Source organism: Phaeoacremonium minimum (genome assembly GCF_000392275.1).
Source record: "Phaeoacremonium minimum UCRPA7 unplaced genomic scaffold PA7_03_scaffold_448, whole genome shotgun sequence".
In the NCBI taxonomy this organism is placed as follows: Eukaryota; Fungi; Ascomycota; class Sordariomycetes; order Togniniales; family Togniniaceae; genus Phaeoacremonium; species Phaeoacremonium minimum.
This window is the reverse complement of record NW_006921350.1, coordinates 176,869-189,323: the sequence shown is the minus strand read 5'-3', so window position 1 is coordinate 189,323 and position 12,455 is coordinate 176,869. Positions and strand designations below refer to the sequence as shown.

The 12,455-nt window shown below is 52.9% G+C and overlaps 2 protein-coding genes across 2 annotated transcripts; one reads left to right on the top strand and one right to left on the bottom strand.

The window, feature by feature from the left end:
- Positions 1-3,642: 3,642 nt before the first annotated feature.
- Positions 3,643-6,054, top strand: UCRPA7_6022 (putative copper-translocating p-type atpase protein; the record flags this gene model as incomplete). The annotated part of the gene is made up of 1 exon (XM_007918564.1): positions 3,643-6,054. One exon carries the CDS (start codon positions 3,643-3,645, stop codon positions 6,052-6,054), a length of 2,412 nt encoding a protein of 803 aa, XP_007916755.1.
- A 3,678-nt stretch (positions 6,055-9,732) lies between these two features.
- On the bottom strand, positions 9,733-11,638 carry UCRPA7_6021 (putative beta-alanine synthase protein; the record flags this gene model as incomplete). Its single annotated transcript, XM_007918563.1, has 4 exons — positions 9,733-9,789; positions 10,265-11,030; positions 11,095-11,409; positions 11,478-11,638. 4 exons carry the CDS (start codon positions 11,636-11,638, stop codon positions 9,733-9,735), a joined length of 1,299 nt encoding a protein of 432 aa, XP_007916754.1.
- Between the last annotated feature and the right edge of the window lie 817 nt (positions 11,639-12,455).

Sequence of the window (12,455 nt, the reverse complement as noted above, 5' to 3'; positions counted from 1 at the left end):
CAAATACCATAGTCCAAGTGCATATGTATGTGCGGTTCATGTCCGTGTCATCGAGAAAATGCATTGGCAGCACCTTGTCCGTAGGGATCCGGGCCGGGGCCTTTGGAGGGGCTTTGAGGCCGACAAGTCCTCTCAGGCGTGTTAAAGTCAGCATTTTGAGAGCCTATGTCAACCTGAATACAGCGATGAAGCCCCCCGAGTTTCCACGCGTCGAGCAAAGCTTATATACGGAGGCATTAACTTCTTTAGCTCATAAATTGCGCATCCTCAATCCTTCCACTCTCTTTTCTAAGAGAAATGCTGTGCCACGCTTAGTGACAACTCATGTTAAAGGGGAAGCACTCTGCTTACAGGATGCCCCGCCCTGTCTAATCTCTGCTGTCAGGGCAAATCACATCGCCTGACTACCCCGGAATCACGGAGGTTAGAGAGACCCACCACCTTGGTGCAAGCTGAGACAGCCTGCACTCACTGGACTGACGTAGGAGGATCGGCATCTCACCTGCTGAACCAAGTGTAGAATAGCGCTGGCTCCCACAAGGACACTCGACCAAACAAGCACTTCCTCATATCGCTGAGCCTAAGAACTTCAGTGAATGAAACCAGACAATGAGAAATGGCACCGTTGCAAGACCCTCCGACATCTCAAGGGCCGGCTGAAACGGAGCCACTCCTGGCTGCGGTGTCCAGGCTACCGGTCCGCGGCTCTGATTCGCCGTCAAGCCAACCGTACGGCAACGACGAAGATGGCTGTCTTCTCTCTTCGCAGTCAGATTTGGGGGTCAACAAGACAGCCGAGACTAGCTTTCACTTCCGTGTTGTGGCAACGATGTTTTCTTTCGTTGTCTTGGGCTTGGTCGTCTCGACCATCGGCGTAATGGTCCCGTACCTAGAAGAGTATTACGGTCTCAGCGACCTTCACGTTTCTCTCATATTTCTTGCTGGCCCTGTGGGATATCTGCCTGCAGCACAGCTTAACACCAGTATCCACAGGAAATTTGGACAACGAGGCATTGCTACGATTGGGCCATGCGTCATTCTCTTGTTTACCGTCGCGGCTGCTGCCCACCCTCCATTTGTGCTGCTCCTAGTTGCTTTCCTAGCCGGAGGCTTTGGCGAAGGCCTCCTTGATGGGTCTTGGTGTGCCTGGGCTGGTGCAATGGAGAATGCCAACATGATCTCGGGTTTGCTTCATGGCTCCTTCTCTTTGGGAGCCGCTGCGGGACCGTTCCTCGCAAGCACATTGATCACTACGAGGCATTATCCATGGTGGACTTGGTATTGCGTACTCGTAGGTCGCTTCTACCCTGCTTATCATCGGTTCCGCTGCTGATGATACCTATTCAGGCTGTTGCTTCTGTTGTTGAACTTATAGTCCTCTTTCCTGCGTTCAGGTTTGAGAGCGCAGAGAAATATCTCAAGAGCAGACAAGAGGGTCTTGTGCAAGAAGCTACAAGTCACACCAAAGAGGCGCTGAAGCATCGTATCACATGGATGTCTGCTGTCTACCTGCTATTATATGTAGGCACAGAATCCACAATATCTGGGTGGGTCGTACTGTTCATGACAAGAGCGCGTCACACAAGTCCCCGCATGGCTAGTATAACCTCTTCCGGCTTTTGGACTGGCACTGCGCTCGGAAGGCTCACCCTTGGATTTGTCACTGACAGAGTTGGAGTGACCTTTGCAGCCGCCGTGTATCTCATCTGCTGTATGACTCTTGAGCTCGGGTTCGCCTTTGTTGACAGTCCTCTACCCTCCGCCGTGCTCATTTCATTGCTTGGCTTTTTCATGGGGCCTCTATTCCCCTCGAGTATCGTTGTCTTGACCCAACGACTGCCTCGAGAGCTACACATCGCGGCCGTATCATTTGTCGCATCGGTGGGCCAAGTTGGAGGGGCGCTACTACCTTACGGCCTTGGGGTGATGATCGAACTGCTGGAAATTCGTGTATTCCCAGTGATCATTATCACACAACTAGCCTTGACTTTTTTAGTCTGGATAGTGATATCGAAATTGACATGAGATTCGAGACTCCACCGGGCGAGAGTAGATCGGGGGCTTGAATACTAAATAGAAGAAGGTTTCGCAAAGTTCACTCCTCGGCTCGGCTTACTCATCTTTGGCGCCTCACAGGTGCCGTACAACACCCGCATAGGCCTCGAGAATGCGTAGTTGCATAGTACATCTTCCTTGAATACCTCGCAGTCAAAGAATATCAGCCATTGTTGAGCATCTCTTGCGCGGCTCTGCCTACCGCTTGGCATGGCAGGTAAGTTGTGGGTGGGGAGCGTCACAGGCGCTAAACCCCCCGCTCTCCGGAGCTGGAGAGTTTCAGGGTGACACAACTGCCGGGCCGATCCTGATTGACTTTGATCCGATCCGTCCCTTCCACTTCTATCAGAGGTTCTCCCACTTCATAAACTGTCAAAAGAATCCAAAATAATATCAAGAAAAGCGCTTTCCAAACCACATCAATCTTCACCTTCGGAGCAAGAGATGGCCTGTGGGTCTTCCTGCTGCGCGCCGCCACCGGGCGACGTCGACGTCCAGCCAGCGGCTCCGCCTCCGGTTGCGGACGACAACGACAACAACAGCTGCTGTGAGCCCGAAGCTGATGATGCTCATGATGATGCCTGCAGCGACGGCTGTTGCGCCAAAGATGATCCAAAGGAACAGGCTGAGGATAAGTGCAGCGTCGAACGTCCTCAGACTAGCTGCCAGGATGCTTGCTGCAGTGCAGCAGCGGACAAGCCAGCGGCCGAAGAGGACGCCTCAGTGGCGGATGACTGCTGCGTGCCGACAACCATAGAGAGCAGCTGCGCGGGCGGTTGTTGCTCGACGCCAAAGGACCCGAAGACGGATGGAGATATCTGTGCCTCTCAGCCTGCTACTGCTGTATCTGATGAGGCCAGCAGTTGTGATAAAGTTTGCTGTTCCGACGACGCTAAACAAGCAGCCGTCGTAGACACTTGTTGCGCTCCCAAGCCTGTCACCACTACCAAGGACAGTGATTGCAAGAAAGGCTGCTGCTCTGAGCCCAAGGCACCGGAACCAGAGGACCCGCAGAACCCAAGCTGCTGTCAAGGCAAGCAGAGCCCCTGCTGCGACACCTCTTGTATCGACCGCATCGCCCTTCGAGAATGCGACAGCGACAGCAAATCCTCAAGCGAGCGCTCTAGATGTGGTGAGCGCCAGGCCGGAAAGCCCTGTGGACAGCATTCTCGAGCTGCTCGCGATAAGTACGCCTCTACTCTGGACGCCATCGGTTGCATTTGCCGCGCGTTGCTGGCGCTGGGGCAGGACTCCTGCTGCTTGCCTCGCGAGCGCACGTCAATTGTCCGCAAACGATGCTCGAGGAAACGTCTGTCTCCGCGCGCTTCTGTTGACTCGTGCTGTGCATCGGGCAAAAGCACGGCTGTCGCTTCGAGCAATCTTCGGCCACGGTCAACGAGAGGGTGCGGTGTTGATGCATCGAAGTCGGGCCCTTCGACTGGTGGATCCTGTACCGATTCCTGCTGTGCTGACGGTCCAACTGTACCAATCCAAGCATCCCAAAAGAGTCTTCCATCTTTCACCCAGGGCATTGATCTGGAGAAGGGACTCTCTGGAAAAGAGCATGTAATCCTCACAATCTCCGGTATGACGTGCACCGGCTGCGAGACAAAATTGCAGCGTACGCTCGCCACTGTGACTTCGGTGACCAATCTCAAGACGAGCCTGATACTTGCTCGCGCCGAGTTTGATATCGACCTCTCGGCTGGGTCCGTGGTCGAGGTCATGAAACACCTCGAAAGAACTACCGAGTTCAAATGCGAGCGTGTGCTGAACCAAGGATCGAGTGTTGATCTCATTGTGCCGGGCAACGCCGGCGAATTCGCAAAGCAGGACTGGCCCGTTGGTGTCACAGATATAACTGTGCTGGATGGCAAGACGATTCGTGTTGCTTTTGATGCCAAAATCATTGGGGCGCGCGACCTCGTCGAGAAAGGGTGGGGTATATCATTGGAGCTCGCCCCCTTGCGAGCGGATCCGAATCTTGAAGCTGGCAGTAAGCATGTTCGTCACGTTGGATACATGACATTGCTTTCGATTATCCTCACCATCCCCGTGCTTGTATTGGCCTGGGCACCTCTTCCAGATCATGACATAGCCTACGGCTCAGCTTCCTTGGCTTTGGCGACAATTGTTCAGGTCGTCATCGCGGGACCTTTCTACCCCAAGGCTCTGAAGAGCTTCATCTTCTCAAGGATGATCGAGATGGACTTGTTGATCGTTCTGAGCACAAGTGCCGCTTATATCTTCTCCGTCGTGTCGTTCGGTTATCTGGTTGCACACAAGCCGCTGTCGACTGGCGAATTCTTTGAGACAAGCACACTTCTGGTCACGCTTATAATGGTCGGTCGATATGTTGCTGCTCTGGCTCGGCAGAAAGCAGTAGAGTCGATCTCAATTCGCTCCTTGCAGGCGTCAACTGCCATTCTTGTGAACGATGACGCGACTGAGAAAGAGATCGATAGCCGCCTACTCCAGTATGGTGATGTCTTTAAGGTCGTGCCAGACTCTAGAATTCCAACCGATGGTACCGTCATTTCGGGATCATCAGAGATCAACGAGTCCATGTTGACCGGAGAGTCATTGCCGGTTGAGAAGCATCCCAAGTCTCAAGTCATTGCTGGCTCGGTCAATGGTTCAGGAACGCTCGTCGTCCGACTGACGCGACTTCCCGGCGACAACACCATCAGCACGATTGCCGGTATGGTAGACGGCGCTAAGCTGTCGAAACCAAAAATCCAAGCCATCGCCGACCGTGTTGCCTCATATTTCGTGCCAGTGGTCGTCTCACTCACAATCATCACGTTTGCCATCTGGATTGCTGTGGGCGTCGCCGTGAGACACCAATCCGGCTCGGAAGCAACTATCCAGGCCATCACATATGCCATCACAGTCCTCATTGTCTCATGCCCCTGTGCCATTGGACTCGCAGTGCCAATGGTTGTTGTCATCGCCTCCGGCGTCGCAGCTGAGCGAGGTGTCATTTTCAAATCCGCTGACAGTATTGAGATTGCATACAAGACATCGCATGTCGTTTTTGACAAGACTGGAACGCTGACCCAGGGGAAACTGACTGTTGCCATGGAGAAACACACCAGTGACAATGTTGGCTTGACCAAGTCGCAGCTCCTTGGCCTCATTGGCAGCATCAAGCATCCTGTGTCTGCCGCAGTCTCCGCGCATTTACGATCCAACAATGTGATGGGACTGAAAGTATCGGACCCAAAGTCTTTGACTGGCAAAGGAGTGGAAGGGACGGCATCAGGCCTCATCCTCCGAGCAGGTAACTCTCGATGGCTGGGCCTCTCGTCTGACCCCATTGTCCAGTCCATCCTCTCAAAAGGATACACGGCATTCTGCTTCACTGTCAACGACTCACTCGTGGCAGTCTTTGGACTTGAGGATTCTCTCCGGGCCGACGCGCGTGACACCGTCGACAAGCTTCACGCAACCGGCATCTCAGTCCATATCGTCTCGGGCGATGATGATGGCGCCGTCCGCTCGATTGCCGCACAGCTCAATATTCCCGACGCGAACATCCGTTCTCGCTCCACACCCGCAGACAAGCAAGCTTACATCCAAACGCTGCTCGACACTGCCACGACAGCTCGCACTCTACCCTTCGGCAAGCAGAAATCCAAACCACCCGTCGTTGTCTTCTGTGGCGACGGCACCAACGACGCCGTAGCACTTGCGCAGGCCACCATTGGCGTGCACATGAACGAAGGCACAGACGTGGCGCAGTCTGCCTCGGATGTGGTATTGATGCGGCCTGCCTTGTCCGGGATCCTCACTATGATTGCCGTCAGCAAGAAGTCCATTCACCGCATTGCGTTCAACTTTGGCTGGAGCTTCGTCTACAATCTGTTCGCCATCCTTCTAGCCGCCGGGGCCTTTGTCCATGCGCGTATCCCGCCTGAGTTTGCTGGGCTGGGTGAGCTGGTCAGCGTGCTGCCTGTGATTGCGGCCGCTGTGTTGCTGCGCTGGACGAAGATCTAGGCAGCCATGGAGCGACAATCGATAGGCCTTTCGTCGGTGTCATCGCTGTCACTATCATGTTCAACACATGCAGATGATTCGCCATACTTGACCCGCTGCGGAGGAAGGCCGGGAAGGCTGTGAGAGATGATTTCACTTCACTACACGAGGTTTCAACACCTGAATTGAGATGAGCTGTGGGATATTAGCGCTGGATACTGTCAATTGTGCCTGTGTGTTAAGCTAAATCTCGCTTTGCGTATGCGAGTCCTTTTCTTCACTTCTTGTGCTGTCAGAGATGGACCAGGCGAGCCACTACTGTCATTTCAGTATTATCCGATCCAAATATATCAAGATCGCAACAGGTGCCTTATCCGTTCGATCACCTTGAACAAAACAATACGCGTGTGCCCCCCCTTGACTTCTCGTTAAATCGCAAGTCGTAGACTGAGGATAAAGGCATATCGGGGATGTTATAGAAGAAAATACGTAATAATATCGTTGTCATTTCGTAGAGAGAGCGAGTCGAGATACGTGAGCCCAGCTTGGTGGGATCTCACAGACACATTTAAAACGGCGCGTCACCCCTCACTAGAACCTTGATGGGTATCTAGGAACAATGCCAGAAATTGTTTTCTCCAAACGTCTAGTAAACGATGTCGTCTGGACAAGAATATAATTAACACTGCTGCCGATTGATTCGCTTTGTGGTACTCTCTAACAGTACGTCAACTAGTTCTCGTAAGTGGCTGAAGACCCAACTCCTCCTGTCTTTGCCGTGATGCCTCGCTCAACAATTGGAAGCTTAGACCAATGCGCGCTCCAAGTACCGTTGATCACATCACTTTACAAGTTGAAACACGACCCTTATCATCAAGACTGACCCGGAATGGATGACCATTACTTACATACCGCAAGAACATAGCATCTGAAGTGTCACGGCATCCCCCGAGCGACAGCATGGGCTCCGTGGCTGACATAATGGACGGGCAAGGCGGGCTCGCTAGCGGGGAACAACATCCATTAGGCTAACCAGTCACTGACTCTAACTGCGCCGCATGGTGAAGTGCCACTTCGAGGGCGCATTCACTACCACATATCGCTTGGCGAGAACCGACAGACGAGACCGACGCGCGAACACCGCGAGGTTTGCACAAATCCGCCGACTCGGTGTCCCTCCGTCTCACGGACCTTTCATCCGTCCCGCGACTGCATCGGCGTTTCGATGCGATAGCCTTACCGATGAGCGCCGAGGCGCCTCCGGAGCCGGAACCGAACGGCCGAAGATATCGGTCCAAGAAACAGCGGCCCTGCGATGTCTGCCGCTCGAGGAAGATCCAGTGCAAGCTACAGGGCAATGAGGCGGTTTGTGAGATGTGCAAGAAGCTGGGGCGGAGGTGTACATATGTTCTGGGGCCGTTGACGAGGAAGTATCGCGGATGCGTCACGAGCGACAATGCCAGTAGGACGGAGACGGTGCCTCTGCAGGCCGGCGAACTACAGGAGGACTTGACGAGGACGGATATACCTATACAGAGCAACGCCGATCCTCAAAACGTGGAGGTCGACCCGTTCTGGCTGCCGCCGGATCTGCGATGGAGCCCGAGAGCGTTCTCAAACCTGTTGGCTGTGGACTGGTCTGCCGTGGATTTCCCACTCGGTACGAGGCTTGCTAAAGAAACGTGTCTTGATGTTGGAGCTGACAATCTTACAGGAACAAGTCCGATCGATAGCAGTCGACAGTTCCCGGGACCTCGAGCCGACGACGAGAGCGCACCATTCCCGAATGCTACCTCACCGGCTAACAACTTTCGCCCTAACTCCAACTCTGGAGGCACCACACATACAGTGATGACGACTGAGTCTCCTTCAACCGCGCCCGATAACGATAGTCAGAGAAGTCCCAATGTTGTGGATTTGGGCATACAGCATGCTCGCAATGGCTCCAATCAATACGCCATAGCTAGTGCGTCTCATATGGATTTGGTGCGTAATGGGACACAGAATTTACCCCATGAATTCTCTCTATACTCGAGGAACGGGTATTCCAGTCAATTGATCGGCTTGTCGAGCGAGTCAGACCCATTTCTCATTCGACATTACTATCACAACGAGCACGACACTTACACAATGTACCGACTACATTTCCGCAAGGTCGTGGACGATGCTTCTTTACCACAGTACCAAAATGGCATGGTGGAAGATCAACCTCATATGTCTCTTGGACCGACACCAATCCAATTCGTAATGGCAGATGAGGAAATTTGGGCAGATGATGTGAAAGCCACCGAAGCTATGTTATCGGGAAATCACACGGAACAGGGTGACATGGAACTTCTCGGCAAATTGGTGCCTCCTGATTTAGAAGCCCGGTTGCTGAGATTGTAAGTTGGCGTACCATGCAAATAATGATACATGTTTCCTGACAAGACACAGATATCTACAATTCGTTCATCCCCGATATCCCGTGCTTTCACTGCGAGACCTCGAACGCATGCAGGATGCCAAATGCAGCCTGTCAGACCCAATTGGCCTTCGTAGTGCGGCGTATGCCTTGGCGGCGCCCTTCACGTTTTTGGATGACGAGTTAAGCGTCTCCAAAGGCTACCTACAGGTGCCCACAGAGGACCTGTGGGCTATTGCACATCGAAGCTTCCAGCGTTCGAGTTGTATATCACATCTATCTTCTCTACAGCTCTGTTTACTTCTCCTACAAATGCCGCCCCGTAGCTATGTTGCAGCAGAGCCACCGAGCTTCTGGGCATTATCGTGCTCGGCCCTAGCACTGGCCGAGAGCCTAGGCGTTAATGTCGACTCTTCTGACTGGCGTCTACCTCGGCAGGAGATCATCCTGCGAAGAAGGCTGTGGTGGTTTACCTTTACGACACACACCTGGCTGGCGCTCGTGTCTGGAAGACCGTCCCACATCAATGATGCGAACTGGTATGTTTCGCCTCTTACATCAGCCGACTTTGAAGGCGAGGCGCATCGGGATCCGGGTATTCAGGCGTCGATACTAGAGCAGATACCGATTTGCCTAGCACAATGTGAGCTAAGCGTGATCGCTGCAGATGTATTGAAGGAATTCTAGCAAGTTAAATCTCGTCCTCTTCAATCTTGACCAAGCTAACCTGTGTTTTCAACATAGCACATTGAGGGCTACCAGAGAATCCCTCACGCTCAGCGCTCTGCTAAGCCGTGCACAACCCCTCCGAACTCGCATTGAGAGCTGGCGGCAGACTCTCCCATTACTCTCCAAACCTGCCTCCGATCTAAATGAAGAAGAATTTGAACTCGGTGCTCCTTTACGAATATCGCACCTTACGGTAGAAATTCTCATTTTCCGTGCACTCATCCGGCCTCTCAGTTTTGGGGCCATATCGCCAGCGGAGACGTCTCGAGAACCGATATCAACCATTTTTGAGAATAGCTACACATGTGCCAAAGTCGCCATGGACATTGTTTCCTCTCTTCGAGCCAAGCATTTTGCTAGCTTCTGGCCGCCTTGTAAGTTGTGGAGATCTGAAGCTTTTCGGGCGGTAAACGTCCAGCTGCGCTAACACTTACTTTTTCAGATGTACGATATCAACTTTGCTATGTATCTACATTCATAGTGATGAACCTGGCACAATCGGCAACGAAGGAAATGGCCATTCGAAACATGTCACTTCTGAGTAAGTGGCGAGATACGCTGCGAATTCAAGCACGAGCGTGGCCGCTTGCTAGGCTTGCTACCATGAGACTTGATGCCATCTTCTGGAGAGGCTTATCAGCAGCTATTCATGGTGCAGGACCAGAAAGCCCTGCGGTGCTCCTTGTCAAAGAACTAGGTATCAAGGGATCTGGGGAGAGGTGAACGCCTAGATGTCTATTGGCAATGGATTTCTACATATCTGGCTTTGAGACGTACGATTCATTCACGTATTGTCTGATGGTCAGCAACCTCTTACAGCGTGCTAACGTTTTGTTGATGCATCCTTACATCAACCACTACCTATGTACTGCTCCGGAGAATTGGATCCTGATCTCAACGCTAGTATCACCACTTGAGCAACGGCCATTGAAAGAGGTACAAACTCTACCTCCTCGTCGCATCATAGCGAACAACGGCCCCCAACAATACTTGAGCGCCTATTATACAGTCTTCCGGGCTGCAATACTCGTCCGGGGTATGACTCATGCCGTTTCTTGTCGGCGTGAAGATCATTGCAGTAGGGCACCTCTTGCTCACATGGCAACTGTCGTGGCCAGCTCCGCTGAGCATATGTCTCCAAAGCTTGGAGTCTGAAGTCGCTCCGGATAGCTGGGAGACGGTCTCCTCCGTTGCCTGTTCGATGGCTTTGATGCAGTCCGCGTGGAATTCAACAGCGGTGTTCTCAGTCAGTGTTGTCCAGTTTACCTCTACGCCACGCTCGCAGTCCTCTTTGGCAATCTTAGCGAAGGTCTCGCGGCACCTGGAAACCATCTCGGCCAGCTTCTCGTTGCTTGGATGGCGGAAGTCCAGCGTGAACTGGACCGTGTGAGCCATGGTGTTCACACTACCCGGTTGTGCACGGAAGATGCCAGTTGTGACGAGCCCGGATAGATCCTTCGCAATCGCATTCGACGCCGCGATCATTCTAGCGCCAGCTAGGAGTGCATCCTTGCGGGCGGACATAGGCGTCGTTCCCGCATGGCTGTCTCGACCCTTTATCTCGACCTCATACCAGCTATACGCCTGTGCGCCCGTGACGACACCGATTTTCTCCTTCTCGTCTTCCAAGATAGGGCCCTGCTCGATATGTAGCTCGAAGTGGGCGCCGATCGGCTGTGCCTTGTACGAAGCTGGAATCTCGCCGAGGAAACCGATGCGCTCAAGCTCCTCTTTCATCGACCGTGGAGTAGACCCGTGGCTCGGCGGCGTTACTTCTCGGCAGTTCCAGGCTGTCTCAAGGGGGATTGACCCGGCCCATACGCCGGAGGAGACGGTGACCATTGGGAAGCGTGCGCCTTCTTCACTACACACAATTGTTAGACGTACATATACTACTGATACCCAAAGGTATATCAATGCATACGAACTTTGTCCAGTTCACCAGCCCAACGGGACCTTCTGTCTCGTAGTTATTCTCGTGTAATGTCCTTAGAGCCTCCAGACCAGCCATGACGCCCAGAATACCATCGTATCGCCCGCCCGTCGGTTGTGTATCAAGATGCGACCCCATCATGACCGGCGCCAGCTTGTTTGACTTGCCCGGACGCACCGCGAACATATTGCCCATCTGATCTACCGTCACCGTGCAGCCGATCGCCTCAACCTGCTCGGTCAGCCAGTGTCGTACTTTCTTGTCGTCATCGTTCAAGGAGAGTCGGGCCATTCCCGTCTCTGTGTAATGGCTGTGGGGCTAGTTAGCTACCTGAGCAAGCAATCGGTCGGCTGCCATGCATGGATGTCAGACACGTACTCGCCATACGGATGCGCCTTTCCGAACTCGCAAGTAGAATGGATAGAGTCCATCAATCTCGGTCCATTGACGCGCAGGGCATTGTAGTCTCGAGGGCCGGACTTCGTAGAGTATCCCGCCGCAACCCCCTCGGCCCTCTCTCGCAGAACATCGACCGTCATTCTGAAAAGCGGTTGGCTGGGGCGGCTGGCTCGAAGCTGGGATATCAAATTCAAAGACGACCGTAACCTCATTAAATTTACGTATATTGTACATGAAAGGAGCACTACCAGCAATGGGAGACTGAAGTGCTAATGAAGTGCTTTAGACATTTGACCAGGTCAAGCTCGTCCTGTCGCTTTACTACGCTTCTTCTTGCGCCCTAAGCCGCGACTCACCATAGCTTTGATACCCCGCCTAAGCTACTAGGCCAACTGTGAATGGAGCACTCCAACAATGGCCGGTCAAATTGATGCAGTGAAACCTGAACTGAATGCTATTGGGCGGCCATCGTAGGGCATTGCGTGTGGAGCTGTGCCTTAGATCGGGCGTTTAAGAGCTTTATCGGCCGTCTTGACGCGGGCGCCCGCTCACGGCGAACTCGAGCCCCACGGGAGAGACGCTACCGACTCTCGAGGGAGCTTTGCTAGTGCAAAGGTTGCTGATAAGGGCGAACGACTCGGAGTTTTACATATCTGCATGCTTATCGTGGCACACTGCTGCTCACGATTGGACATGATTGATAGTCTACTTATGCAAATTAGTCCAATCAGTTAATACAAGGAAATGGTTTGGGACGACGTAGCGTCTGACGGCTCTTCATTGAGCTCCATACAGCAACTGTATTCAACAACGTTATGCCAGGATACTGGATCTAGTCGTAGGCAGAAAAGTAAAAGGCGTCATAATCCTCGATGTTGTTCAATCGTGATTTCATTTCGCTACCTAACTGCTAGAGTAATTTGCTACATGACTGATACGGCCACTCGAACCCTCCTG